This window comes from Asterias rubens, chromosome 5 (genome assembly GCF_902459465.1).
Source record: "Asterias rubens chromosome 5, eAstRub1.3, whole genome shotgun sequence".
Taxonomy (NCBI): Eukaryota; Metazoa; Echinodermata; class Asteroidea; order Forcipulatida; family Asteriidae; genus Asterias; species Asterias rubens.
In genome coordinates, this window is record NC_047066.1 from 18,264,597 (window position 1) to 18,292,594 (window position 27,998).

The 27,998-nt window shown below is 38.9% G+C and overlaps 3 protein-coding genes across 5 annotated transcripts in view; 2 read left to right on the top strand and 1 right to left on the bottom strand.

Moving 5' to 3' along the window:
- The first annotated feature begins 1,071 nt into the window (after nt 1-1,071).
- Nucleotides 1,072-6,174, top strand: LOC117290469 (angiopoietin-1-like). The gene is made up of 2 exons (XM_033771885.1): nt 1,072-2,014; nt 5,924-6,174. Exons 1-2 carry the CDS (start codon nt 1,072-1,074, stop codon nt 6,172-6,174), a joined length of 1,194 nt encoding a protein of 397 aa, XP_033627776.1.
- Nucleotides 6,175-6,585: 411 nt separating this feature from the next.
- LOC117290470 (protein ANKUB1-like) lies at nt 6,586-8,580 on the top strand. Its single transcript, XM_033771886.1, has one exon. The coding sequence runs from the start codon at nt 6,586-6,588 to the stop codon at nt 8,578-8,580; it is 1,995 nt and encodes a 664-aa protein (XP_033627777.1).
- Nucleotides 8,581-22,919: 14,339 nt separating this feature from the next.
- LOC117290603 (protein rogdi homolog) overlaps nt 22,920-27,998 on the bottom strand; it is a 29,780-nt gene continuing 24,701 nt past the window's right edge. Inside the window, exons 12-13 of one of the 3 annotated variants that reach the window (XR_004519058.1) lie at nt 24,066-26,662; nt 22,920-23,610 (exon numbers count right to left, since the gene is read on the bottom strand). Coding sequence is in view for 2 of the 3 variants with exons in the window: in XM_033772061.1 (XP_033627952.1) it covers nt 24,079-24,123 (45 nt within the window). In the remaining variant the exon portion in view is untranslated. Of the gene's footprint in view, nt 26,663-27,998 lie in introns of all 3 variants that reach the window. The other 2 variants (XM_033772061.1, XM_033772062.1) reach the window with 2 other exon arrangements.

The following is a 27,998-nucleotide window of genomic DNA, read 5'->3' on the forward strand; positions in this document are numbered from 1 at the left end:
GGGTTAATGAACTATTGGTAGGCCAACTCCTATCTAAGCTGTTAGATAGTACAATACCTTAATCCAGCTGGCCATGCCTATACCACTTAGGTTAAGGTCGAAACAATTAGTTGATTTGACCAAAAGTGAAGACGACAGTATAATACTAATTATTTATAAAAAGTGATTAGTTCACCAATCCTTTAATCCAGCTTCATAAGCCATACAAACAAATTAATCCACGGATTAGTAAGGAAGCAATTAAAAACAATGAAGACCATTGTACACCCATGCCATTAGACGTTTTAATTATTCATAGAAACAAGCCCTGTGTCTGCTAAAAGGCCACATGCTACTTACTCCATTAAGCTGCTTCCCAAGGTTCTGCTTAGCAAGTTTGTTTCCTTGGTAGAATTTCGTTGATCACCAACGACATGTTCCGTCCAAACAAAGGCACTTATAGCTGGTAATTTGTCTGCTTACCGAAACTATACGCTAAGCCATTTCGTTCGCGGCAGAAGCGATATATAAATATGAGTTCACCACACAAAATCTCATTCACTTTCGAGTTCTACTCTGATATTTGTTGAAGAAAGAAGCCAAACCATGGAAGGCATTTCAAGTTTCATTAGCTCAGGACGACGGTTTCTTCAATCGTTTGTGCTTGTCTTGATCCTGATAACCCAAATCAACGTGTCTGAGCAAACTGCTTGTGGCAAGTTATCCTATACATTTTTTGCTTCTGGCGATCGGGTTTTAATAAATTCTGTATTCTGGAGCAAGGTGATGAGCACAAGTGGACTTTGTGTCAGTGTTTGTCATTCTGTACCAGAGTGCCTCTCTGTTAATTACAACTACAATAGTCGTATCTGTGAGTTGAACAATGCAACCAGATCTGATTTTCCTGACCACTTTTCCGCAGAATTCGGTATTGTGTATTATGATGGTAATGTAGACACACTCAGCCCTTTTCACGAGTTCGGTTTGACTCATCCGGAGGTCGTATCTCCCCCCATGGAGGTCACCACGTTGAATCACGGAGGAATTGCAACTGATCAAGCGGTCGTAACTCGATTCCTGAAATTCACCACAATGACTGACCACACGACTCATAACCAGGAGGTCGTATCTCCCTCCATGGAATTCACCATAATGAATGACATTACAACTCACCAGGAAGTCGTATCTCGCTCTATGGAAGGCACCACATCGACTGAGCACACAACCCGTCAAGAGGTCATATCTCCCTCCCTGGAATTCACCACAATGAATGATCTTACAACTCACCAGGAGGTCGTATCTCGCTCTCTGGAAGGCACCACATCGACTGAGCACACAACCCGTCAAGAGGTCATATCTCCCTCCCTGGAATTCACCACAATGAATGACTTTACAACTCACCAGGAGGTCGTATCTCGCTCTCTGGAAGGCACCACATCGACTGAGCACACAACCCGTCAAGAGGTCATATCTCCCTCCCTGGAATTCACCACAATGAATGACCTTACAACTCACCAGGAGGTCGTATCTCGCTCTCTGGAAGGCACCACATCGACTGAGCACACAACCCGTCAAGAGGTCATATCTCCCTCCCTGGAATTCACCACAATGAATGACCTTACAACTCACCAGGAGGTCGTATCTTCCTCCATGGAAGGCACCACATTGACTGATCAAGAACGGAAAAGCTGTGTATCAAGAGAAATTGTCGAAAGCGGTGTCTATATGATATACCCTAACTTTAAACCAGACGGTATCGAAGTGTACTGCGACATGGACACGGCCGGTGGGGGCTGGATCGTCATTCAGAGGCGCCAAGACGGCAGTGAGAACTTCTCCCGCAAATGGACCGACTACAAGAGAGGCTTCGGCAGTCTATATGGGGAGTTCTGGCTCGGGAACGATATCATTAATCAGCTGACAGCAGAATCGGGATGGACTCTTCGAGTTGATATGGAGGACTGGGACGGGGGAGTGGCTTGGGCAAAATACGATGTTTTCTCCGTAATGAACGCCCCGTACAAGCTTATCGTCGGTATATACAATGGTACTGCCGGAGACGCACTTTCCAATCATGAAAGCTCTCTATTTAGCACAGGTGACGTTGACAATGATTATTATCAATTAGGTTCATGCTCACAGCTATCTGGACAATCTGGCTGGTGGTTTAAGTTCTGTTTAAATGACTCGACGAATTTGAATGGACTTTACAATTTGCCAAATGTGACCTCTTCAGCAGGGATAAAATGGGAAACTTGGAAAGGTAAATTTTACTCCCTTAAAAAATGCAGTATGAAAATAAAACAAGAATTTGTTGTCCCAGCTTGAATGGAAAAAGTTTTGTCTGCACTTAAGAGTTTCCATCCTCAAAACAAAAATGTTGATTTAGTTTAAGGATTCCCTTTTTTGAATGAATTAAGAAAACAAAATTCCCTTTGCATGAAAAGCACATAAGTGGCAACTTCATAGAGCACAAAAATGGCACCGGGCACGTTTGAAGGCACTTGACCCTTTAGTGACTTCTCAACAATTAGCATGGAAACTCACTTGACAACGAGCAACGAAGAGCTGTTGAAAACATTGTGAGAAACGACTCCCTCTGAAGTAACGCAGTCTTTGAGAAAGAGGTAATTTTTCAAAAGATTATTTGAATCTGAGAAAGGCTTCAGGCCTGAAGCCTTTCTCATAAACAAATTTGTGCAAATTTGAACTGATTGCCTCTTTAAACCAAATAATATGGCGACAATCATCTTAAATAACCTTTCCTTTTTACATTCTTGGTGGCGCACTATATTACAAGTTCCTTTTAAATTATGTTGTTGTAATGTATCAAGTTTAATCATTGCTATCGGTATTTCAAGTTGTAGAAGTAATTGATTTATTGCTTAAAATTATAATTTTAAATGTTTACATAATATATTCGGAACCTTCAATTACATTTTTGGGTGGGAAATAAGGATTTTGACACAAAACGTCGTGTGATTAACGGACTCGAGATGGCTCAATTATGGACAGAAATATATTGATATTAAAAACAATATTGAATATGAATGAGTTTACACACTAATTGGAAGAATTAAGTATTTAACATAACTATAAGGACCTTAATTCAATTAATAATAACAAATCATTGTAAACCGAATCTTAAATAAATAAGTAAATAATGAGAAAACAAAACAAATCGAATTATTGTTAAGATTAAAGTGCACCTGTGCATTCTGCCACATGAATACATTTTTAGACAATCCCCATCTCCCTTTTTTTAAAAGTCCCTCTAAGGGGAAACTAATATACATAAATAGCCCACGTTGGAGCTGATGAGCAGTTTGTTCCTGGTAACCAACCAGGGCCCAATTTCATAAAGCCTGTAAGCACAAAAATTTGCTTAGCATGAAATTTCTTGCTTGACCAAATTTTGTATTTGTTGCATATTGCTTGTTACGGGTAATCAGCTGTTGTTTGCTTATCCTAAAAATCACGTGGAAATTTGGTTGGTAATCCTGTTTTTATCAAGGAAGACGTTTCATGCTTAGTAATTTTTTGTGCGAACATGCTTTATGAAGTGGGCGCTGTTTAACCAACCTGTAAGCTTTTATTAGTGAGAACCAAGAACTTTTCACAGTTTCTGCCATGGTTACTCAGCGCACTTGGTTCTCTTAGAATATATTAGTCTTCACATGATGCTTTTAAAAGGTGTCGTGGCCGAGCGGTTAAGAGCACCGAATTCAAACTCTGGTGTTTCTGATCAGCAGAGTGTGGGTTCGAATCCCCAGCCGTGACACTTGTGTCATTAAGCAAGACACCTAACCATTGCTTCGTCCTTCGGATGGGGCGTAAAGCCGTTGGTCCCATGTGTTGTGTAACGCATGTAAAAGAACCCAGTGCACTTATCGAAAAGGGAAGGGGGTTCGCCCCGGTGTTCCTGGCTGTGGCTGTTGTATGTGCCGTAGCACCTTGTAAGACCTTATAAGGTGCTACATAATTGGGTCTCAGAATTCATCACTGCAATAACCTATTAAATCTGGAAGTTTGTATATACTCAGCGCCTTGAGTACCTTGTTTGGTAGAGTATTATATTATTATTACGCAAAGCCACATGATTCAGCTTTGTCCTCTGCTTCGAAGCCGTTTTGACAAAGGAGCGCTTATGGTGCAGGAGGAGATTGTGTCACTCGCCAGTATGTGTCCCTCATAAGTTTAGTACCATGGACTTAAGGAAGTTGTCCAACAGAGGGCGCTATCAGACGAAATTTCTAGACAATCTTCCGCAGAGCATAGAATCCCAGGCGACAGAAACTCTTAACACAACGGGCACACGGAGCCTATATACGCACAAGCTTGGCTTGGTTCCTTTTTTTGAAAATGTCACTAGTTTCCGAAAACCACAGAGCTGTTTTAATAATTATCACTCAACCATTATACAGTTTCGATCCATTGCAGAGCAACCCAATGGGCAGACTAGTCTGGCACCCTGTGACAACCCATGGGTTCTAGGGGACACAAAATGGCTTTTAATTGCATACTGCCGCAACTCTTCTCCGTCAAATAGATAGTCGCAACTCTTCCTGAAGGCGAAGGCGCCCTCTACCGTCAACATTTTTCTTGTAGCTGTTGACTACAATTTGATGAATATGCATTTGCGATGAGCTAGCCATAGCCCTATGCTATAGCCGCAGCAAAAGCCGCAAATCTGACACTATGCAAATGTCCGTATATCGGTCAGTTCTGTGTCTCTATAGCCAACTGTTGTATGCCGTTTGTTTTTATGTTAATTCCAAACCGACTGGCTATGAAACTTATGAGTTGGTATTTTCAAAGGCACTGGACACTAATACTCAAAAGGGATTGTTATAGTAAAGACTTTATTATAGCAATAGAGAGCTATTTGTATAAAACATTGTGAGAATGAGAAACGGCTGCCTTTTTTGAAGTAATGTAGTTGAGAAACAGGTAATTTCTCACTCAAATAATTATGACATCAGTTGAAGCCACTTATTATGCATCTGAAGGCACACAAAGTAGTGTGGTGTTTTTTATTTCATTATTCTGTTGCAAATTTGATGACAAATTTAGCACAACTCTCCACAGGTTTGTTCTTTCATGTATATGTTGAGATACACCAAGTGAGAATATTGATCTTTGCCAATAACCAAAGGTGTCCAGTTCCTTTGATCAAGAGCATCAATAAGGTGTAGGATACCCTTGAAACAAGAAAAGAAGACAATGCGCACCGAAGCTTTTACACTAGACAACCCCCTAAAGGCAAACTAACTAACACAAGAGAACATTATTAATACATTATAATCCTAAAGCACACACACATTCAATTTGTTACTCAACAAACACAATCCATTTCCTCGATGAAAACATTGTTAATAATGCAACATTCACTAAGTGACAACCTCAATGCCTGTTAAACCAAACAAACCATTGCTAAAAATACACGTGCAGCAATTGAGAGGATAGACTTGATATCAAGTCTGAGGTCGCGGTTATTCCTCTGCACCAGCAACAAAAACGCCCCGCATTATTCTATTACACTCCCAAACTATTTCGCTCGGCCCAGCGGCCTCCAGGTCTATCCAGGACCGGTGGGATGGGCTATAATGAGCGTGCTTGATACGTGTTCCCATAAGACAAGGCTCTGGGGACGAGCGAACCCAATTTCAGGTCTATGACGGAGTTTAACCTACAAGAGGGCGCTAATTCGGGAATTATTGTATTGGCTATCGGGCAGAATAAAAGCCACGATCACAACCAAGTCTAAAGAGAGGAGGCATCACACACAACAACTCGAACTACACGTTACAAATTCCCGAAAGGTCATAAACAAAAGTTGCCGGCAAAAGCTCTTAATCGATAAGCACAAAAAGGGCGGTGAGACACTCCGTGCTTAGAAACGACAGAATGTTTATCTGATCATCTTTTGTTATTTGCCGATTAGTATCCGTTGAGAGGGGGCTTAACGGTAAGGGTCGGTGGGCTAGACACAGTACACTTCAGTCCATACATATCGCGTGCCACAACACTTCACTGAACCCATCAGAAAGAGAGTGGTCTCCATCACCTCGAGTGCCTCATGTTCCTGCCGTAAATTTCAACGATACACCAGAGGACTTTGAAGTGGTTCATCTAAAAATAACCTCTCTGCTTTCGGAATGTGGGGAGAAATGCAGAGTATTTTCTCGACACTGAATCTACACATTGAGTGATCAACTTCACTTTAGTGTGGTGAGATTAAATGTAAACATTGAACACACGGTACACGGCGAAGCAATGCATCATCTGATTTGTGCGTTGGAAAAGTGAAACTTCTGCAAATAGAGTACTAGAAGTCTGTTGAATGGTGAAATGTGTTTTAATACTGGATTCATTGTGATGCTGCGTGTGGATTTATAGCACGGTAAGATTGAACACAACTTCATTGTCTAACTTTATGAACTTGCTAAAGTAATGAAAACCTGTTGACTGAAACTTGGTAGAAGTAATAATTTTTATTTCTGCTCACAGACCCAACGAAAGTGAGAACAACTTTGACCGGAACGAAACATTCCGAATCTGAAAACCAGTTGGACATTTTGTACTGAACGCAAGCAAAGCTTCAAAATGATTCGAATATCGGCTCTTTACAATAAGAAACGGCTGCCTCTAGACGTGCAGATTTATGAGACTGTTGTACTTGTCAAAGACAAAGTGCAAGAACTCTTCCACATTGACACTAAGAGCAGAAGCGAAAAGAAGTTCATAGTGGTATCCTATCAGGGAGCCGAGCTGCAGGACGACTGGGTGCTGAACGAGGTTGGCATCAACGCTGGGTCGACTCTAAAGTGTAGTCTGCGAGAGGAAGTCACCCCGAAGATTTTCATCCACTGCAGTTTCAACGATGAGATTATTGAGATAACTGATAATCTGGATTTCTCAAGCTCCATGGTGGCCGAGCTTCGGTTAATGATCTCTCGGAAGATCGGGCTGCCGGTGACGGTCTACCGTATACTGACCTCATCAGGCCAGGAGATGTTTGATCTGAACCTCCTGAGTCAGTACGGACTCGAGGTTGGTTGCTCCCTGCAAATGGAGACACTCGACGGCTGGAATGAGTTCTTAAAATCAGCCATTTTTGGACATGCAGCTGCGGTTGTTCGAAACTTTAACCAAACAGATGAAGCGGTTTGTAGGTTTCAAATGCGAGTGGCGTTATTCATTGGCGCGCATTACGGCCATATGGACCTCGTAATAGCAATGTTGAAAAACGGTCTGAGATCGGATGAGAAAGTTGGCGATCACCCATCTAAGGAATGGTGTCGGAGCTCTCACATCGAAGCCTATAAGACCCCCGTGCACGAAGCAGCAGAACATGGACAACTCAGCATCCTGCGTATTTTTGTGTTCAACAACATCTGCTGTGTTCACACCAAAGACGGCATGGGTCTAACCGCTCTAAATGTCTCACTTCGTAAGCATAAACGAGAAGTTGCTTTGTATCTGCTCACTAAGCAGTGGGCTAATGTTCAATTCAATGCTATGACCCTTCCGTTATTCATCTACTCTGCAATACGTAGATGGTGTGACAAAGCAAAGGATAAAGTCCTATTGGTTCACGGTCATTATAAATCCAGCGTGAAATTTCGTCGATCAACCCATCTCCCTGGAGCTCTCTGCGGTCAGGGCGTCCAAGTTGACGGGTTCACCGACAGCCTTATGAACTCAAGTCCACGATCCCGGACTTTGGAAAGTATCAAAACGAAAAACGTCGAACTTGCCCGGCGGGGAACCGTCGGGTCTCTCGTGGATATCCCTCAACGCTCCGTGGAGAAACTGCCCCGCATCCACGGCACTAAAACCCCGTCTGTCGTGTGCAAGTACCGGGAGAGATTACACTCCAAAACCGATGAGCTGGAAGCTGATTCCCCGCCACGGCCCCGTAGTCGCAGCATTGTCGGTGTACCACCAATAACCCTACCGGATGTCACCTCCAGTAAAGGGAAATCGCGCAGGTCTTCGGACGCGGGAACATTCCGTGCTACAGATCTAGAATCCCGTATTGACATTACAAAGAGCGAAAGCGGTAACACCTCATACATACGCACCGCAGGCGGCACGTCCGTCGGACGCATTTTAGAAACCGACCAGAAATCAAACAAATCCGTGAAGTCCTTGTCTCCATTAGAAAAACGTGACATTGAACGCAGGCGACGCAACAGAGCCGCAAGCCTGGATTGCTCTATTCCACTCCCTCCGAACAGCGGGGTGAGAGACTCTGAAAGACCCTTCTTCTACTCCCCTGTAGACAAGAATATCCCCCGGTCGACGGTAGGCCTGTATGAGGGTCTTACAGGTAGCACTACCTGGGAACGAGCCATTAAAGCGCTCACTGTTACCTCATCATTTAAAGACAAGTCTTGGTTGTACAGGGTTCGTATGGCAATGGCCTTGTCTGAGACTCATGTGAAGAAACTTGGATTATCTGAAAACTCCGAAGACAGAGAGGGAGGCGAGACACGGAAGAAGGGCAGGCGGGCTTCTGGGGCTAGTCAGTCGGCTAGGAGTTCAGTGGCGACCGCCACACCACTCCATAGAACCCAAAGTGCTGTCAGTAGCTGATAAAACAAACTTGCAGTTTGCAAACAATAACTAAAAACTACGACTGCATTAAAAATGGCGAAGAAGTTGTTTTTAAACACAAATAGCAACCCTCTAATTTGTTTCTAACTTCTGAGGCAATATTTCTGTTTAAACTATTTATGTGACGTCACTCTATTGTTGAAAGTGTTAACTATTTTTACGAATCTACAACTATACGGCAAAAGTAACCGGTATCACAACGTTACTCTCACGTAGGCCTTTAACAAAATCAATCTAATCTCTGAAGTTTCAAACCCACATTATTTTATTAATAAATGTAGGTGTCATAAAAGACAAAACTTCACTGACTCCATATAACTGCTCAGCAAATCAAGTTGGCCAATGTCTGTTTGTAGTACACGCATGTACTACAAACAGACTTGAATCATAATTATTGGTTTGCTAATTAATAATATGGAGTTAAAGGCAGTGGACACTATTGTTAATTGCTCAAAATAATTATTAGCATAAAACCTTTCTTGGTATAACGAGCAATGGGGAAAGGTTGATAGTATAAAACATTGTGAGAAACGGCCCCCTCTGAAGTAACGTAGTTTTCGAGAAAGAAGCAATTTCTCACTTAAAAGATTTGCATTTTATTTCGAGTCTTCAAAATTAGTTTTTGAGGTCTCGAAATCAAGCATCTGAAAGCACACAACTTGTGCAACAAGGGCGTTGTTTCTTCCATTATTCTCTAGCAACTTCGACGACCAAATGAGTTCAAATTTTCACAGGTTTGTTATTTTATGCATATGTTGAGATACACTGAGTGAGAAGACTGGTCTTTGACAATTTATTAACAATAGTGTCCGTGTCAATAGTGGAGATATGTCTACGCAAATAAACAAAACATAAAGTAAATATTAATTTTATCACTGGAACATTCATGCAAGCATTGCACTCATGCAAATGCTAGATTTGTTAACCCATTAAATTATAGGCCATCCAATATGCTTATTAATACCTGAAGACCCAAAACTAATCCAGAACAAGAGATGTCACACCGAAGGACAAAGTAGTCTACACTTGTATATAGATACACTTGTGTTATAGATAATAAAAATTGTAACTAATGCCAACATCCATGCTATATCTGTACATTCCTGCAAATATTGCTATCAGATTCATATATCGCTGGATTTGTCAACCCATTGGTTTACATGCTATCCAATATGTAAATAAATAGTTGAGAGATTCAAAACTTAGATTAAGAGAGATGGCACACCGCATGACAAAGTGGTATACTTGTATAAATAGATAACGTAATGTAACGTATGTATGCATTCATGATTGTACATTCGTGCATATATTATACCATATTCGGGTATCGCTGGATTGGTTTGAAGGCACTGGACGCTATTGGCAATAACTCAAAAATAATGGTTAGAATGACACCCTATTTGGTAACAAGCAATGGAGAGCTGTTCATAGTATAAAACATTGTGAGAAACGGTTCCCTCTGAAGTACCGTAGTTTCCGAGAAAGAAGTAATTTTCCACTAAAATATTCTGAATTTTGATTTCGAGACCTCAGAATTAGATTTTGAGGTCCCGAAATCAAGCATCTGAAAGCACACAACTTCGTGCGACAAGGGTGTTTTTTCTTCCATTATTATCTCGCAACTTCGACGACCAATTGAGTTCAAATTTTCACAAGTTTGTTATTTTGAGCATATGTTAAGATACACCAAGTGAGAAGACTGGTCTTTGACAATTACCACATGTATCCAGTGTCTTTAAACACATTATAGGCCATCCGATATATATTAATAATTGAGGGACTCAAAACACATACCAACAGAGGCGTCACACCGAAGGACACGTTGGTGGCAGATATCAGAACATTTTATTGTTCAACTATTTTACCACAACCGTCATTATCTTACCACAGTTTATTTCACACAGGGATTTGTTTTGCCGAAAGACAAACGAAATGAAATGATTTCTCTAAACGAAGTTTGACGGGCTGATGTTTCAAAAAGAAACACAAGCTTCTCAAAATGTACAAAATACTTGCAACATTAAAGAAATAACGAACCATTTTTCTTTCTTCACTATCTTATTTATTACCAATCGTTGCAGATGTTTTTCATTCAGTGTTTTAAATGAAAGTTTAGAACTTCCTCGATCACATGAGAATAGCTTCTTAAAAATTATTTAAATTATGACGATCGAATTAACCAACGGTAACTTGTTCATCTTCTTTGTATATATTGGGTTGGTAGTTGTATTAACTTGTTTCCCCTGTGATCTATTAAAGGGAAGGTACACGTTTGGTAATTGTAAAAGACCAGTCTTCTCACTTGGTGTATCCCATCATAACCATAAAATAACAAGCCTGTGAAAATGTGGGCTCAATTGATCATCGAAGTTGCGAGGAAATTATGAAAGAAAAAACACCCTTGTTGGACGAATGTGTGTGCTTTCAGATAAGAATGAAAGACTTCTATGGTAGAAGTTTTTCATTATTTTAGAGAGAAATTACCTCTTTCTCGAGAAATAAGTTACATCAGAGGGAGGCATTTCCCACAATGTTTTATACTATAAACAGCTCCCCAATGCTTGTTAACAAGTAAGTTTTTAAGTTAATATTTGTTTTGAGTAACTACCAAACGTGTACCTTCCATTTAAGTTTGAAACTAACAGTTACCAGTTTTACCAAATGCTTACTTTGTAATATATGCATTCTTGTGAACTGCTATTTGTATATTATTGTACATCAAGTAAATTTAATATTGTTCTTTAAAACTTTATTTCAATATTAAGCAAACAGAATTAAAACAGGGCTACAGTATAAGTGCTTCCATTTTTTCTTAAACGGTGTATAATATACTTCGTAACTTGAAAACACCTTTAATTACGCAAGAAAAGCAAACAAATTCAAGATACAAAACAAAAACACTTCTTCATTGAAAAATTTAAGGAATAGTGTTTTCACAAGACGCACACTATTTTGTAACTTGAGGGGTCGATTTCACTAAGAGGTAGGACTAGCCCCTAACTTAGAACTAGTTCTAGGAGATACTGAAAACGTAAGGCTAGTCCTAAGATAGGACGAGTAACTCATCCTAACTCAAGATAAGACTAGTCTTTAAACTCTGTGTGAAATCCACCCCATGTATGTTATTGCGGATGAGCATGACTGTGATTTACGGTTAGGCATATACCTTTAGCAACACTACTCATTTAAATTATAACAATAAAAAACAACTTTTATATGACAAGATAAGAAACAGAATGTTCAATAATTTCACGTATCAGTTCCAGTTTTATACTATTTGCAATCCATATTCCTCCCTGAGATTTGACGAATGTGGACATTACTCCTATTAAAGATGGCTTGGGGCATGGGCTCTTCACTTATTCTAGACCCAAAACCTCCGATGTTACAATTCAGAAGACTTTGTGCATCACTAAATACAAAGCTCAAAGTTTGGGCATTCTGTAGTCCATTTCTTTCTCTCTTTTGACTGCTTTTATTCTTTCAATAAAATCTACAGGCTCAAGGTTTTTTAAATCCTAAGAAACAAATCACATGCCTGTTTGTCAAAATAACCTTCAGTAGTGTTACAAATGCCAACACCTAAATAATGGCCCTTTTGCATACGTGAAACGGACATTTTACTTTTCTGACGTGACTAATGAACAGATAGTAGCTTCATGTCGAGTGTTTGTACACACTGCTCTCGTAGCACATTGGGACTTATCTACCGCTGTATGTCTAATCAGCATTATCGGATTTTACAGTTATAGTCAATGACAACCCAATTCCATTTTGGTATCCGGTGAGATTATAGCCCCCCGGTCTGTTTATATATACACAATGCTTTATCGACGTTATGCCTTAATCCTCTTTGGACGGAACAGAGACCCTAAGCCCCTAGGATAAGCTCTTAATCAATAAATGGTATGAAAGCAACATCTAGAAGGGTTTTTGTGTGCAGGAAGTGGTATGGTTAGGCGGGTAAGGGGATTGTGTCTTTGAAGCCAGCAAGAAATTTGGTATGTAATGAGAAAGATAGTTGGCTAATAGGGCAACCGCAGGTGTGCCCTTTTACACAAACAATAATTCACAGTGGGAAAAAATTACCAGCAGTGGCGGCCATTTGGAAAATTGCTTGTTGTAGCTATAGAAAAGGGCAAATCTGCGACAGTCTTATTCAAATATCTTTCTCATAACAAACTCCTCTGTGTGCCGAAGTTCATGATACTTGTCATGGAGAATGCACAATTCCTTAAAGGGCAGTGGACACTATTGGTAATTACTCAAAATAATTATTAGCATAACAAATTACTTGGTAACGAGTAATTGAGACAGGTTGATAGTATCAAACATTGTGAGAAACGGCTCCCTCTGAAGTGCCATAGTTTTTTAATTGAATTTGAATTAGACACCTCAGATTTAGAATTTGAGGTCCCGAAATCAAGCAAGCACACAACTTCGTGTGACAAAGGGTGTTTTTTTCTTGCATATAGTTATCTCGCAACTCCGACGACCAATCGAGCTCAAATTTTCACAGGTTTATTATTGTATGCATCATGTTGAGATACACCAAGTGTGAAGACTGGTCTTTGACAATTACCAATAGTGTCCAGTGTCTTTAATATCATATTTACCCTATTTGAACCCCATAGTCCTCCGTGTAGGGCTAGAGGTAAAGTTTGCCATTGCCTACTTTACCACTGTAATATTTGGTACATTTAGCCGCAAACTTTAATTTATCAATAAAGTATATTTCAAGGGAACACATGAAACGTGAGTAAAAATGAAGGCCTATTAACAATTACAAAATTAAACGCCTTTGCTAGTTTCACCATTATAAAAAACCTCCAAATTTCACATAAAACCGTTCAAACCGTTTCAAACTTTCCAAACTTTAAACACAGGGGTTTTAATCACGAAATTACGTTACTTCAAAAGCCTAATTGAAATCAGGTTCGCTAATTGTCATTACTTTGATCACGGTGGTAAGAAATCAGCCATTGAGTTAGTTCAACCATTGAGGACGTACAGTTCTACCTCCATGGTTAAAGCCATTATACACTTACGGTACAGAAAGAAGAAAAAGTTCACAGATTTACAAATAATTTACAGGGTTTACAGAAGGTAATGGTGAAAGACTTTTCTTGAAATACTGTTCCATGAAATGCTTTACTTTTTGAGAAAATATTAAAACAATATCAATTCTCGACAGCGAGAATTACGGATTTTTTTTTTAAACACATGTCGTCATGACACGGCGAAACGCGCGGAAACAAGAGTGGGTTTTCCCGTTATTTTCTCCCGACTCCGATGACCGATTGAGACTAAATTTTCACAGGTTTGTTATTTTATATATAAGTTGTGATACACGAAGTGTGTGCCTTGAACAATACCGTTTACCGAAAGTGTATAATGGCTTTAAATCATGAAGGAAAAAATAGTTCCCTCCATGGTTTAACTTTTTAACTAGAAAGTCATCTTGGCTTTAAGTCCCAGGTTGTATTGAATTCCTTTCAACCTAATCCTTCGAGCTCCGACAGCTATATGCAAAGAGATTGTGTCAACATCGATAAACACACATCATTTTGACCTCACGACTCGGGGATTATTTTCCTCGGTGACAAGGGGGGGGGGGGCTGGGTTTCTACAACTTTCTTTTCGTTAGAGGGGGATCGGGGTCTCACACTAAAGGTAACTCAGTTGCAAATGCCATGGATAAATACTATTTGTTCATGAGACCAATGTGTATTTTACACACAATCTATGTGATCCACGAGAAGGTATGCACGAAAGTTGTTTTAATTGCAAAACCCAAACAGTTCGCAAATCAATAGGCCTATATTCTGTTCACTGTAGAAATATCTTTGACTGGATTTAAAGGTACACACGATTGTTCTTCGATCTCACTTAAGCAAAGAGGGTGAGAGGATTCCAGCTCCACTTCTGCACCCTCTTCTAACGTCACCGGTTTTCTGTTTTGTGTTTTGCCAAGGGTTGTTGTTCTTCGATTTCATTTGTGGAAAGGGTTCTGAGCACTGGGTTCAATCCCACTCCTGCACCATCTTGTTACGTCACTGATTTCATTTCGGTCAATGATTGCTATTCGATCTCACTTGGGAAAAAGGGAGGAACGGGTTCTGAGCAAGAGGCTCAATCCCACTCCTGCACCCATTGCTTACTTCACTGGATTTATTTTCGGTAAAGGATTGTTCTACGACTCTCACTTCGGGAAAGAAGGTGAAAGGGTTCTGAGCAGGGGTTCAATCCCACTCCTGCACCCTCTTGTTACATCACTGACTTTTCATTTCGGTCAATGATTGTTCTTTGATCTCATTTGGGTAAAGGAGGAAAGGGTTCTGAGCAGGGGCTCAATCCCACATCACTGTTTTTTCATTTCTGACAAGGATTGTTCTTCGATCTCTTTTGGGGAAAAGGGGGGAACGGGTTCTGAGCAAAAGGCTCAATCCCACTCATGCATCCATGCTAACTTCACTTGATTTATTTTCGGTCAGGGATTGTTCTGCGACTCTCACTTTGGGAAATAAGGTGAAAGGGTTCTGAACAGGGGTTCAATCCCACTCCTGCACCCTCTTGTTACGTCACTGATTTCTCTGTGGGTCAAGGATTGTTCTTCGAACTCACTAGATGGTTCTGAACAGGGGCTCAATCCCACTCCTGCACCCTCTTGTTACGTCACTGATTTCATTTTGGGTCAAGGATTGTTCTTCGAGTCCCACTAGATGGTTCTGAGCAGGGGCTCAATCCCACTCCTGCACCCTTTTGTTACGTCACTGATTTCATTTTGGGTCAAGGATTGTTCTTTGATCCCACTTAGATGGTTCTGAGCAGGGGCTCAATCCCACTCCTGCACCCTCTTGTTACGTCACTGATTTCACTTTGGGTCAATGGTTGTTCTTCGATCTCACTAGATGGTTCTGAGCAGGGGTTCAACCCACTCCTGCACCCTCTTGTTACGTCACTGATTTCATTTTGGGTCAAGGATTGTTCTTCGAGTCCCACTAGATGGTTCTGAGCAGGGGCTCAATCCCACTCCTGCACCCTTTTGTTACGTCACTGATTTCATTTTGGGTCAAGGATTGTTCTTTGATACCACTTAGATGGTTCTGAGCAGGGGCTCAATCCCACTCCTGCACCCTCTTGTTACGTCACTGATCTCACCTTGATGGTTCCGAGCAGGGGTTTATCCCACTCTATTATTTTTCATTTTCAGTCAACCTCAGCTTCCAACTGCATTCGCGTATGCCACGTACATTAATTATGCACAACATACATATCAACATATGCGACTCTTATGTGGCTAAAGGATGTGAAATAATACCGCAATTTTACAATATATTTTAATCATTGGCGCATGTTTTCGTGCAATAAGTGAAAGGTTGTAAATATTTTGAATCTACAATATTTAAAGTTTCACCATCATAGAACAAACAAGAAATGTACAGCAATTATATCAATCTTTTCATATTAAACATTTATTGTTCAATTATATTCTGTTACAATGTGATAACACTACAAACTGATATCATAATTAATCATTATCATTTATCAATAAATGTATTTTAATCTTAAAGTAACATTAAGTCAATTGCACAACTTAATTACAATATTAACTTGCGTGTATAATCTATTTATATGCATAATGGTGACTTTAAAAACATTAAGAATAGATTATGCTACACAAGCGAATTTTTACTGGCGTCATGTGATAAATATTTAGGGTGGGGGCAAATTACGGATCCATGACCCTCCAAGTCTACTTGTTGTGTTGACTGGAAGGGTTATATTTTTTCTTTTCTTGCCAACCTTACAAAACATGTACTGTAATAAAAACAACTAAACAACACAAGATAAGCCTAAACTTCATATCATTCTTGATTTGCCCATTTTGCAAAAGCGCCATCTTAAAAAATAGATACCGCAATGCATCTTTGAAAACCGAGTACATGTACATGTTGTAGTTTACGGTTTAAAAAGAAACTTCTTTAAAGACACTGGACACTATTGGTAATTGTCAAAGACCAGTCTTCTCACTTGGTGTATCTCAACACATGCATACAATAACAAACCTGTGAAAATTTGAGCTCAATTTGTCGTCAAATTTATAGTGAGATAATTAAGAAAAAAAACGAACAAACTCAAAAATCTAACTCTGAGGTCTCGAAATCAAATTCAAATATTTTTGTGGAACATTACTTCTTTCTCGAAAACTACGTTACTTCAGAGGGAGCCGCTTCTCACAATGTTTTATACTATCAACAGCTCTCCATTGCTTGTTACCAAGTAAGTTTTTATGCTAACAATTATTTTGAGTAATTACCAATAGTGTCCAGTGCCTGTAATGCAAAAGCATTTAAGTCACTCCAAAATATTCAAAAGTGCTCAAATGGACGATAAGTTTTAATAGAATGTTGTAATAAAGTACATTGGGTGATTTCAGATACAGTTATACAGATTGTTATCAAATCTTTAAGTAATATTATGGGTGCTTTAAATTTAAGCTTAAATGTTCGTAGCTATTAAGTGCTGTCCAAGTTAAGTGGTGAACATTTTATGTGCAGGGAAGACATTCCTAATGGTATACAATAGATATTCTACTTTTGGCAATTTGAGCTATCATGAATCTCATCATGTATATAATACAAACGAATTACATACTATAGTGGCCTTTTCGAAAACCTGGCATTGGCTCATAGGCTCCGTCAATCTTTATGAGTGCAGAAAGTGCTTGATTTCTGAGTAATATAACGGAGCTGTTGGCCGTGTCAGTGGTTGTGGCTACAGCTATGGCTGGCCGGACCACATCCCTACACGTGTTGAAGCGTGTGTTGAAGCGTATGCTTGGCTGACCAACATAACCAGTAACAGCTGTAGCCGCAACCTGACATGCCCGAGCCGTCATTTCGAAAAAGGCCCCGCTGCTCTTAAAGGCAGTGAACATTATTGGTAAATGTCAAAGCCTAAACAGTTGGTGTATCTCAACATATGCATAAAATAACATCCCTGTAAAACATTTGAGCTCAATCGGTCATCAAACTTGCGAGATAATAATGAAAGAAAAAAACACCCTTGTTTCACGAAGTTGTGTGATTTTAGATGGTTAATTTCGAGACCTCGAGTTCTAAATCTGAGGTCTCGAAATCAAACTCGTGGAAAATGACTTCTTTCTCGAAAACTATGGTACTTTAGAGGGAGCCGTTTCTCACAATGATTTATACCATCAACCTCTCACCGTTACTCGTCACCAAGAAAGGTTTTAATAAACATTTTGAGTAATTACCAATAGTGTCCACTGCCTTTTACATCAATTTCATCCAAACTATCACATGTACAAGTGTACGACCCTACCGAGTTTGGAACCCTTTTTTATAGTGACGATTGGAAAACAATTGGGTGACAATCCTATGTCTTCTATACACTATACAACAAACTATACAACACATGGTGAGGTTAAAACCAAACTTTGATTTTAACAAATCTCTTGGCCTACATATACATCTTTGCGTGGTTAGGTTTGTATTTCTTTCAAGAAAACCTTTTGTAATAGCGCTTTGCACTGGCTGTCGTGCGTGCTGAAAAGGATATCATTGGCCGAGAGTCGTACACAGTGCGTACACGTTTCCATTGATTGTCATCAAAGATGGCGGCCAATGGGGGACTTTTGGGACGGTTGGTGGCAGCAGACTTACCAGGTAAAATCCATTGTTCTCGGTAATGTGCGCATGCTCAGAATACGTCAACAATGGAAATTTACCTGGTAAGTCTGCTGCCACCTAGCGCCTCAAAGTTTCCCATTCAAGAGGTCTTTGGTACAAAGGGGTTTAAAATCGCAAACGCCAATTCTGTCATGATGCCTTTTTAGATAGCTTAACAACCTCAACAGATGGGTACATATCCAATGGATAATTTATAACCTTAGGTCGATGAAGACCTGTTATGGTGGGTTGGTACAACATAATATCAATCTGGGAAAATATACCTTAATGAAGGTATATCCGTCTATTGAGGTATATTTAACCCCTATGGAGGTATATGGGGCCAACAAAAGGACTGGTACATCATTTCATGTACAATACCTCCACAAGCCATGCACAACCATCATGAATATCCACCAAGTATACTACCTCAAACAGGGTACACATACCTAAATTAGCCTTTTTGAGGTATAGGAGTGCACGTGGTGAGGCTATATCCAGACAAATTTACCCAAACCAAATAGTGTTCTAGTTATGTGTAAAAATGGCGTACTGGTGTGTTAATAATAATTTTACACAGATTACATAAGATCAGAAAGGTGAGAAAAATTACGGAATGTTGCATAATTCGTACACACAATTATTAATAGATTAATATAAATCAAAAACATGTTGCACAAGAGATGTACATAATGCTGTCAAATAAAAGTTATTATATGGTCCTTCAGTACGTAAAAGACCAAACAATTATAGATATGCAATGAAACTCAAAGTGTAAGGAAGACCCAAAATGAATAGGGCCTAAAGGTAAAATGCCAAATGGTCTTCAAAAAGGAAACTAACTGGTGACCATAATCAACTAGCTTTAGCATTGCATGTAGTCATAATTTATTATTAAAAATAATTTCAAAATATAAGCAATGGGCCTGGAACATGCAAAGAACCAAGCGTACAATAGTCCGGCTTTAATACACAATTGATTTTCAACACCATTGATTGATAAGCACAACAAACTCGGTGCTTTCCGAGTGCTGTGAAAAAAAAATTTAACCGGAGAGAATTATTACTTCTATTTAGACATTATTGTAGTCATTTGAATACATTTCCACGGAATACTTTGCTTTCATACTTTGGCTTTGTTGTAACAGCATCATAAAACAAACAATCTAAAAAAGGAAACCAAGCGACGAAGCAAACATAATTCCGCAGCATATGGTTGTCTAAAATGGACTTGGGGGTACCATACACAAAATTGTCTGTATCTACTATTGCTAAGTCTATGAGAGTCAAAGTGAGACTCAGATGTGAAATAGCCTGGTGCCTTTATACATCACATGGAACTTTGGCTGATGACCCGGGTCCGATTTCATAGAGCTGCTTAAGGACTGAATATTGCTTAAAATGAGCAGGATACCAGTCAGAAATTGTACATTTGTTTTTCTTGGCTAGTAATTTTTTTTGGGGTAAGCATACTTTTATTGTGCTTAGCTACAGTGTGCCTAAGCTGCTGTTTCTTGGGAGCTGTCCAAGCAGTAATATTTCCCAAACAATTTTCTACTGAGCAAAGCTAAGCAGGAAACCAGTCAAAGATTTCACACCTAGTATAGTATAGACCTTCGAATTGCTGCCTCCATCTTGGTCATGTTCCTCATATCCAATAACAAAAATGAATGCTAATAATCATTTTGCAATTAGGAACCAGACTATTTTGTTCTTCCAACCTCGGTTTGATAACATTGATATCAATGTAAGAAATTCAAGATGGCTGCACCGTGATATTGGTCTATAGTGGCTGATATCCTAGAATTACATGTATATGGAAAGGCTCTATCTGGCACAGTTATAGTGGCTGATATCCTAGAATTACATGTATATGGAAAGGCTATAGCACAGTTTAAATTGTAAGCAAAGCAAGTGGCATGCTATTCCCACCAGTGGTTCTTACTGCATAAACAGAGTGGCACATCAACACAAAGTTATTGTGAATGTGAACTTGTGCGATTATTTCTGCTTGATTGTTTATAAAATACAATGCACTAATTTATTTGGTGTAGTTAGCACGACAAGTGCAATACATGAACAGCTTTTGTGAAATCTGGCCCTGCTACCACTAAGCATGACATTTATCAGCTGAGCAGTGGACACTATTGGTAATTTACAAAGACCAGTCTTCTCACTTGGTGTATCTCATCATGTGCATAAAAAAAAGAATGTGAAAATTTGAACTCAATTGGTCGTTGAAGTTGCGAGATAACAATGAAAGAAAAAAACACCCTTGTCACACGAAGTCGTGTGCATTTAGATGGTTGATTTCGAGACCTCAAATTCTAAACATGAGGTCTCGAAATCAAATTCGTGGAAAATTACTTCTTTCTCGAAAACTACGTCACTTCTGAGGGAGCCGTTTCTCACAATGTTTTATACTATCAACCTCTCCCCATTACTGGTTGACAAGTGAAGTTTTATGCTAATAATTATTTTGAGTAATTACCAATAGTGTCCGCTGCCTTTAACAGTTCCTTAAAAACGAGTTATTATGTGTGTAGTAAGTGCATTTGTAATTCATACGTTCAATGCAACATTGCAGCATGGGTACAAAACCCATGAAACTCTAATTTTTGTTATATATATTTTACAAAATTCAACACAATTTAAAAAAACAACAAAGTTTATAGATTCAAATTAAACATTTGTTTACATACAAAATTCAACACAATTTAAAATGTGTTTGTTTTCGTGTATAGAATCAAATTTAACATTAAGTGTTTTTGTAACAACTTCTATATAATATACATTTATCTCTTTTATTCACACAACTTATTATTATAATAATGTTCAATAAACAATTTCTAAACATAAAAAATAGTAGATGAAAGAGGAGGTAACACATCGTTGTTGTGGCTATTAAATCACACTTACTACATGGCTCAGAGATGTAAAGCAATTTCCCCAAAATGAGGTCAGATTCGGAAAATAAAACCACATGGTTCTCACACACCCACAATTTTCACACAGTTAAGCCAAGTTTGATTTGTACATTATTTCTATAAATTTGACTACAATTTATGACTTGATGCGTTTCTGTGGCATATGTGGTCTCATTGTGAAGTGGGTTACTCTACAGCAATTTTATGGTTTGTGTGATTTAAGGGGTGTGCGTTAAAAGACCAGCAGCCGATTTCACGAAATTTATTCAACTGCGCAAGTCCACTTGCGCATCCGTTTATGCCATAAACGTTGCGTAAGTGGACTAACGCAGTTGCGTAAAGTTTCGTGAAATCGGCCCCAGGAGTGCGTTTTGGCGACCCCCAACCATACCCAACCGAGTCAATAAGTCGGTTACCAGTTGGTCTGAACAGCATCGTCACCGCGCTTCAACCGAACACGCAAAAATGCTCAACCGATGACCAATGTTTCTGGTTGGCGTCGCCAAAATGCACTCCTAATCGCAAATACTCTGTATGCGCACGTTGGGCGTGGAATGAGGTGCATGGTGGTCTAGCTAGCGATCAAGTTTGATCCCTAGCTAGACCGGCATGCACCTCATTCAACAGTTAGTGCTTGCGCAATGGGTATTTGCGAAAAGGTCCATGTTGCAACATTCTCTTGAAATATCATCATCTTTTAAAGATGCTATGTCAGATTTTTGGCCGATTTGACCCAAAAATATTTGATTTAAAATTCAATAAGTATTTTGATGGGGGTCGAGAAAGTTACAAGCTTTCATTTGAGCCATTGCTCGAAAAAGTCCGCCAATTATTAGTAGCAGTGAAATAAAGTGCTGTCGGGATCCCAACAATATATCACGTGACCAATTCTTATGTGTTTTATAAGAAACGTTTTAAATTTTTGTCATGGTTCCTGACCATTAAAAGTAAAAGTTAAACTTTTTTTCGTTACAGTGGGTGATACTCTTTGAAATACCATTCACTAAAAATTTTTTATTTTTCAATGTTTGGGGCCAAAAATCTGACATAGCATCTTTAACTAAGTGTTACTTTCGTTTGAAACTGTATTTCATGAAACCAGCATAGTTAGTGTGACTTCAACCACTTGTCTTGTCTTATCTCGGGTGTATCAATATCTGGCATAAATTATGGAAACACAATAAAATACAACCTAACATTTCACCTTTTTTCTGGTAGTGAAAACACAATGTCTAAAATACCAAATACCCTTAAGTAAAAGAAAGATACACTGAGTTGAAAATCAAATCAGGAGCTAAAATTGAAAGAATTTCTTTGGCATGATGAACTAAGATAAGTCTTGATTCAGCCATTTAAAATTGATCTGCATCCGTAGCTGTTATTCACCAATACCCTTAAAGCTGTTGAAATTCCATCCAGAAGCAGATGATGTTTCTACTTATTGCTGTTAGTACCTTCAAGAAGCAAGTCTGACGGGATGTTGTTGAGGTGCCTATTAGGAGCATCTGATTGCCCTTCACTGAGGTGCCTTCTAGAAGCAACGATTGCCCTTCTTAGACCTACTGATGCAACTTGAAGAGGCAATTGGTCGACATTCAAAATGCTGTGTGTTCATGTACTAAAGAAGCTGATAGGCCCCTCTTTAGTCCTGTTGTATTATACAGAAACGGTTGATAGGCTTCCAACAGCTTGTTGATGTGCCTTCTAGAAGCAGTTAGTATGTATTCCAGAAGCAGCTGATGGGTTCTCTTATAGCCCTTTTGTATCTTAAACAAACAGTTTTCATGCTTTCTGTGGCTTGTTGATGTGCCTTCCAGAAGCAGTTAGAGTGTATTCCAGAAGCAGCTGATGGGTTCTCTTATAGCCCTTTTGTATCTTAAACAAACAGTTTTCATGCTTTCTGTGGCTTGTTGATGTGCCTTCCAGAAGCAGTTAGAGTGTATTCCAGAAGCAGCTGATGGGTTCTCTTATAGCCCTTTTGTATCTTAAATAAACAGTTTGTATGCTTTCTATAGCTTGTTGATGTGCCTTCCAGAAGCAGTTAGTGTGTATTCCAGAAGCAGCTGATGGGTTCTCTTATAGCCCTTTTGTATCTTAAATTAAAAGTTTGTATGCTTTCTATAGCTTGTTGATGTACCTTCCAGAAGCAGTTGGTGGGCCTCTTGGTAGATACTTATGTGCCTTCCACAGATTGATGAATTGCCTTCTAGATAATAAGCCTTAAAGAAGTCCTTGATGGGGTTTCTAAGTCTGTTGATGTGCCTTCTAGAAGTATTTGATGCTCCTTCTGATACATGTTGCTATTGATGAGCAACATAGAATCAGTTGATGTGCCTTCTAGAAGCACCTGAAGATTTTTCCTGAGATCGCTACCCTCATAAAGTCATCTAATGTCAACATAAGAATCACTTTAGCAACTAGCATAATCTAGTCAACAACACTGATTAAATTATGATAAAATAAATAACTTTTGTTTCGCCAGAAAAGGTAAAGCTGAATAAAGTCTCTTTCTGAATTCTGAACATAAAATTCTGAACATTTGCACAAAGGTTCAGGCCTGATACCTCACGGAGGCAACAAATAAAGGTGATTGCCTCCATGCCCCCTGGTCATTGCCTTCGTGCCCTTGAAATGCGCCAGTACAAATTTACAATTTTCTCACAGGGTGCCCTCGGCCTTCATCAAGGAAAAAATGCCTTGGTGCCCTTGCCTTTTCAAAAACGAAGCAAACATGCCTGAGAGTTTCTTCGCACCAATTCACCAAAAAAACCTTGCACTGATAGTCTTTTTAGTCCTTTCAAATAAAAAATAGTATCTGATAAAAAATAAATTGGTTAACTACCTTCTGTCAGCCATTACGGATTAGCCTCATTGATGCGGTATGTGGAGAAGACTTCAATCTGATGTTTGGAAGACAAGATGGGCAGAGGAGGACAGAAGGAAACGAAGAGTAGAGTAAAGAGAAAGAGGAATTGAGCAGGAGGACAAGGATGAAGATGATAAGATGATTGAAAGGTTCAGATGGATGGAAGAGGAGGACAGAAGGAAAGGAAGAGTACAGTCCAAGAGGAAGAGTAGAAGAGGAAAAGGATGAACATGATCAGATGGTGGACAGGTGAAGAGGGATTGATGAACAGTTGGATACACACAGAAAGGGGCGGTTAAGTTAGGAGAAACAGGAGAGGAGAGCAGCTTGAGGTACGGGTAGAACCAAGGACAAAACAGGCAGAATGGAAGACAAGGAGTGTATTAGAAAATCCACCATGAACGATCGACAGGGAGGTGAACCATGCATACATGTTAGGGATCAAGACCACAAACAAGTGGGGTGAAGTTGGTTTAGAGGTCAGTGGTAGAGACATTCGAGATGAAAGGTTGAGAGTACCAGTTTAGAAGTGGTGAAAATGGATTGACAATGAGTGAATTACAACACATTTGTAGGGTTGCAAAACAAAAGTAGAGGAGTTTTTATAAGAGAAGGCACAAATTTACAGAGGAGGAAGGTTGTATGAGTCAAGAGCAGAAGCCAGCAAGGGTGAGAAAAAGACGGAAGGAATGGTATTAGAAGGTGCATCGAGAAAGCTTTTGATTCTACAAGGAACCCAGACAAAGCTTTTGATTATAAAAGGAACCCAGATAAACCAAGTAAGAACCCCAAACCACAAGCACTATGAACCCTTTCAATCAGGTGATCTCTTAGCCATGGAACTTCCTCTTGGATCTAGTGGGTATATTTTACATCTTTCTGACCTTGTCTCTTAGAATCCTGGCACCAAGTGACTAAATTGTAGGATTGTGGATATAAAAACCAAACTCTTGAACCTAATGAAATGTTTACTTTTAATTTGAATCAAAATCAGGTATAAAACTTGTCAATGATGCTGACCAGTCATTTTCATATGATAACAAATATTCAAACTTTCACTTAACAGTTTAATTCATAGTTTACGTGAAAGTATACTGAACTGACTGAAAATGAGAACCCTTTATAATACCGACAAAATGAGTTGTTAAGTTTGAGAAGTTGTGGTTGAGGAAGTACCAAAAAAACTGATGAGACCACTGTGAAGGGAAAACATATGTTCAAGAGATGCACACTCTGACTGGAGACACCCAAAAGAGAAAGTTGAGTTGGCATTAGGTCTGATTAGAAGGATGGTAGTAGTCAGAAGCTAGGGAAGAGCCAAGAGAAAAGCTGTCATGTTTCAGAGTTGATGTTTCAATAATGCACCACCAGTATGGGTTTTCAAGACCATTGGGATTTGTTCAAGCAGTTTTCTGTTAGTGCCTGAAAGCTGGTTCATATAATACATGCATGAATGCAAACTCTTGTCCAAACGATTTAGAAAAAGAAAAAAAACAAAAAAACATTGAGCACAGTTTTGGATATTTTGAGATGAGATATTTCTTTGCTATCATGATTATATCACCATCTTTTAGTATTATTAGAATAGCTTTTGTAAGACCTATGACCAATCACATACATGGAAGTACAGACGAACTGTGATCCAAAGTAAATGCTGCGTCCCAATCATAAGATGTTTTGCACCTTATCTGACTGGATAGGTTTTTAGTGTTGCCAGAACACTTGAAAGAAGGCTAATAATTTAGTTAGATCCTTAAACCTACGTAAAATCAGTGCAAAAATCTTGATTTGGTAATTACTTTATACCTTACAAAAGACCATATCTCGGTGCTAAAGGTTTTGTGTGTGCACAAGGATAATTTTGGTGAGATGATTTGTATAGTTTGTAACTGGTTGTCTTAATACTTATTTTGAGATACTATGTTTTCACACTGACATAATGAGATGTAGCTTTGAATAGTCCACTCAATGGAAGTTTGGGGATGTTTAAGTAAATGGGTTGGTTTGGTGGGTCTCTTCTAAAATTATTTAATTTATCTAAGTCAGTAGCAATCCCGCTTTTTTTATATTGTTCACAACACCAGTTACAAGATGAGTTTAAAAAAAGGCAATGTGTAAACCCCACTATACAAACTCATGTCTACAGTGCTGTAGGCTAGTTGAACTTGCTTCATAAAGTAGCCTCGGCAAGCTAGTCCAAAACTAGCTACCTGCCTGTATGAAACGACATTCATTTCACACAAATCATTCGGTCTAGTCAAAATATACAGCTGAGTAGCCCTAGTGGCTATTTAGGGGGAAAAGTGCATGGCCTAAGGCTTAAGCTATGGCCTAAGCTATGGCCTAAGCTATGGCCTAAGCCGATGCCTAGGCTAAGGCTGATCTGAGCATGGAAGAAATACTGGTGTCTTTGCCTACTTGATTGGTCAATGGTCTTGACAATGGAAAATATGTAGAAGAAGACCAAGATGAGGGGAAATGTTATAAACACCCAGATGGAGATATATCTTTTGCATTATAAAAAATGGTTTCGTAGAGGATGAAGAAAAATGTCAAAGTGTTCGAATGAGAAACTGGAAAAAGAAATCAAGAGAAAAAAAAATGGGGGGAAGAATTCAATGATTAAAACCATATTTATATTTTTGAAATAAATGCTGGATAAATGCTGGATAAAACATGACAGAGGTGTATATCTGTGAATGAATAAAAGAATGATAACAGAATGTTGTAATAAAGTCTTTTGCTTTGTAGCAAATACCGAGGACTTCAGTGTAACAAAACCTGTCATCCTACCAGGGTATGAGTACATGGTTGGAGAATACCCTTTTGCCCGATAAGGAATTCAAAAGGTAAAATGTGAAAGGATTAAAATCAGAAAATATAAAGAATTTATACACAAAATTCATGAAAATAGAACAAAACAGGTGACAACTGATTGCCACAGTGGGCATTTAATAAGAAAGTTACCCTTTTCTGGAAAAAAGTCTTGGTCTCTTTTAATAAGAACAAAGTTGTTTTGACATAATTTGTTTGTTCGTATGTTCATTGGAAGTTAATGACCATAATCAGTGTTGGCTTAGATTTGTAAGAAATAGAAGAGGCCAACAAACCCAGCTTTAATGAACTGCAAATGCAAACGGTTTATTAATTGCCTTTCAATTGATAAAAAATTCCCATTCCCAAATACGATTTAACGGGCACTGAAAATAACTCCCAAACCATAAGTACTTCTAGCCTGAGGAATTTTCCAATCGAGTAATAATAATAATAATAATAATAATAATAATAATAATAATAATAATAATAATAATAATAATAATAATAATAATAATAATAATAATAATAATAATAATAATAATAATAATAATAATAATAATAATAACCGTATTTTTAACGTGCCTTTTGCCAAAGGATACAAAGCGCCAGGTATTATTATTGCAAGGAGTGGGGCGAATTTTTTGAGATACAAGACCTAATCCTTAAGCACCATGTAATGGTTAACAAGGTGCTGTGGCGCAATATGCTGCCAATCCAGCCAGGAACACCGGGGCGAACCCCTTCTCTATTTGATAAGTGCACTGGGTTCTTTTACATGCGTTTACACAACACATGGGACCAACGGCTTTACGTCCCATCCGAAGGACGAAGCAATGGTTATGTATCTTGCTTAAGGACACAAGTGTCACGGCTGGGGATTCGAACCCACACTCTGCTGATCAGAAACACCGGAGTTTGAATTCGGTGCTCTTAACCACACGGCCACGACACTCATACATTGTATGAGTGCGTTTTGAATACCTTAAAAACAAGCACTGGAGTGCAAATACCTGAGTACAAGTTCCCAAGTACATGTACTGATACAAACATTTCATTTAATTTTGGTTGAATGCAATTAGTGGGTACTTTTTT

Coding starts and splice junctions, on each gene's coding strand:
- LOC117290469 (XM_033771885.1), top strand. CDS start 1,072: ATGACTGACCACACGACTCATAACCAGGAGGTCGTATCTCCCTCCATG. Junction 2,015..5,923: donor CCCGTACAAGCTTATCGTCG/GTATATACAATG, acceptor TTTGCCGATTAG/TATCCGTTGAGAGGGGGCTT.
- LOC117290470 (XM_033771886.1), top strand. CDS start 6,586: ATGATTCGAATATCGGCTCTTTACAATAAGAAACGGCTGCCTCTAGAC.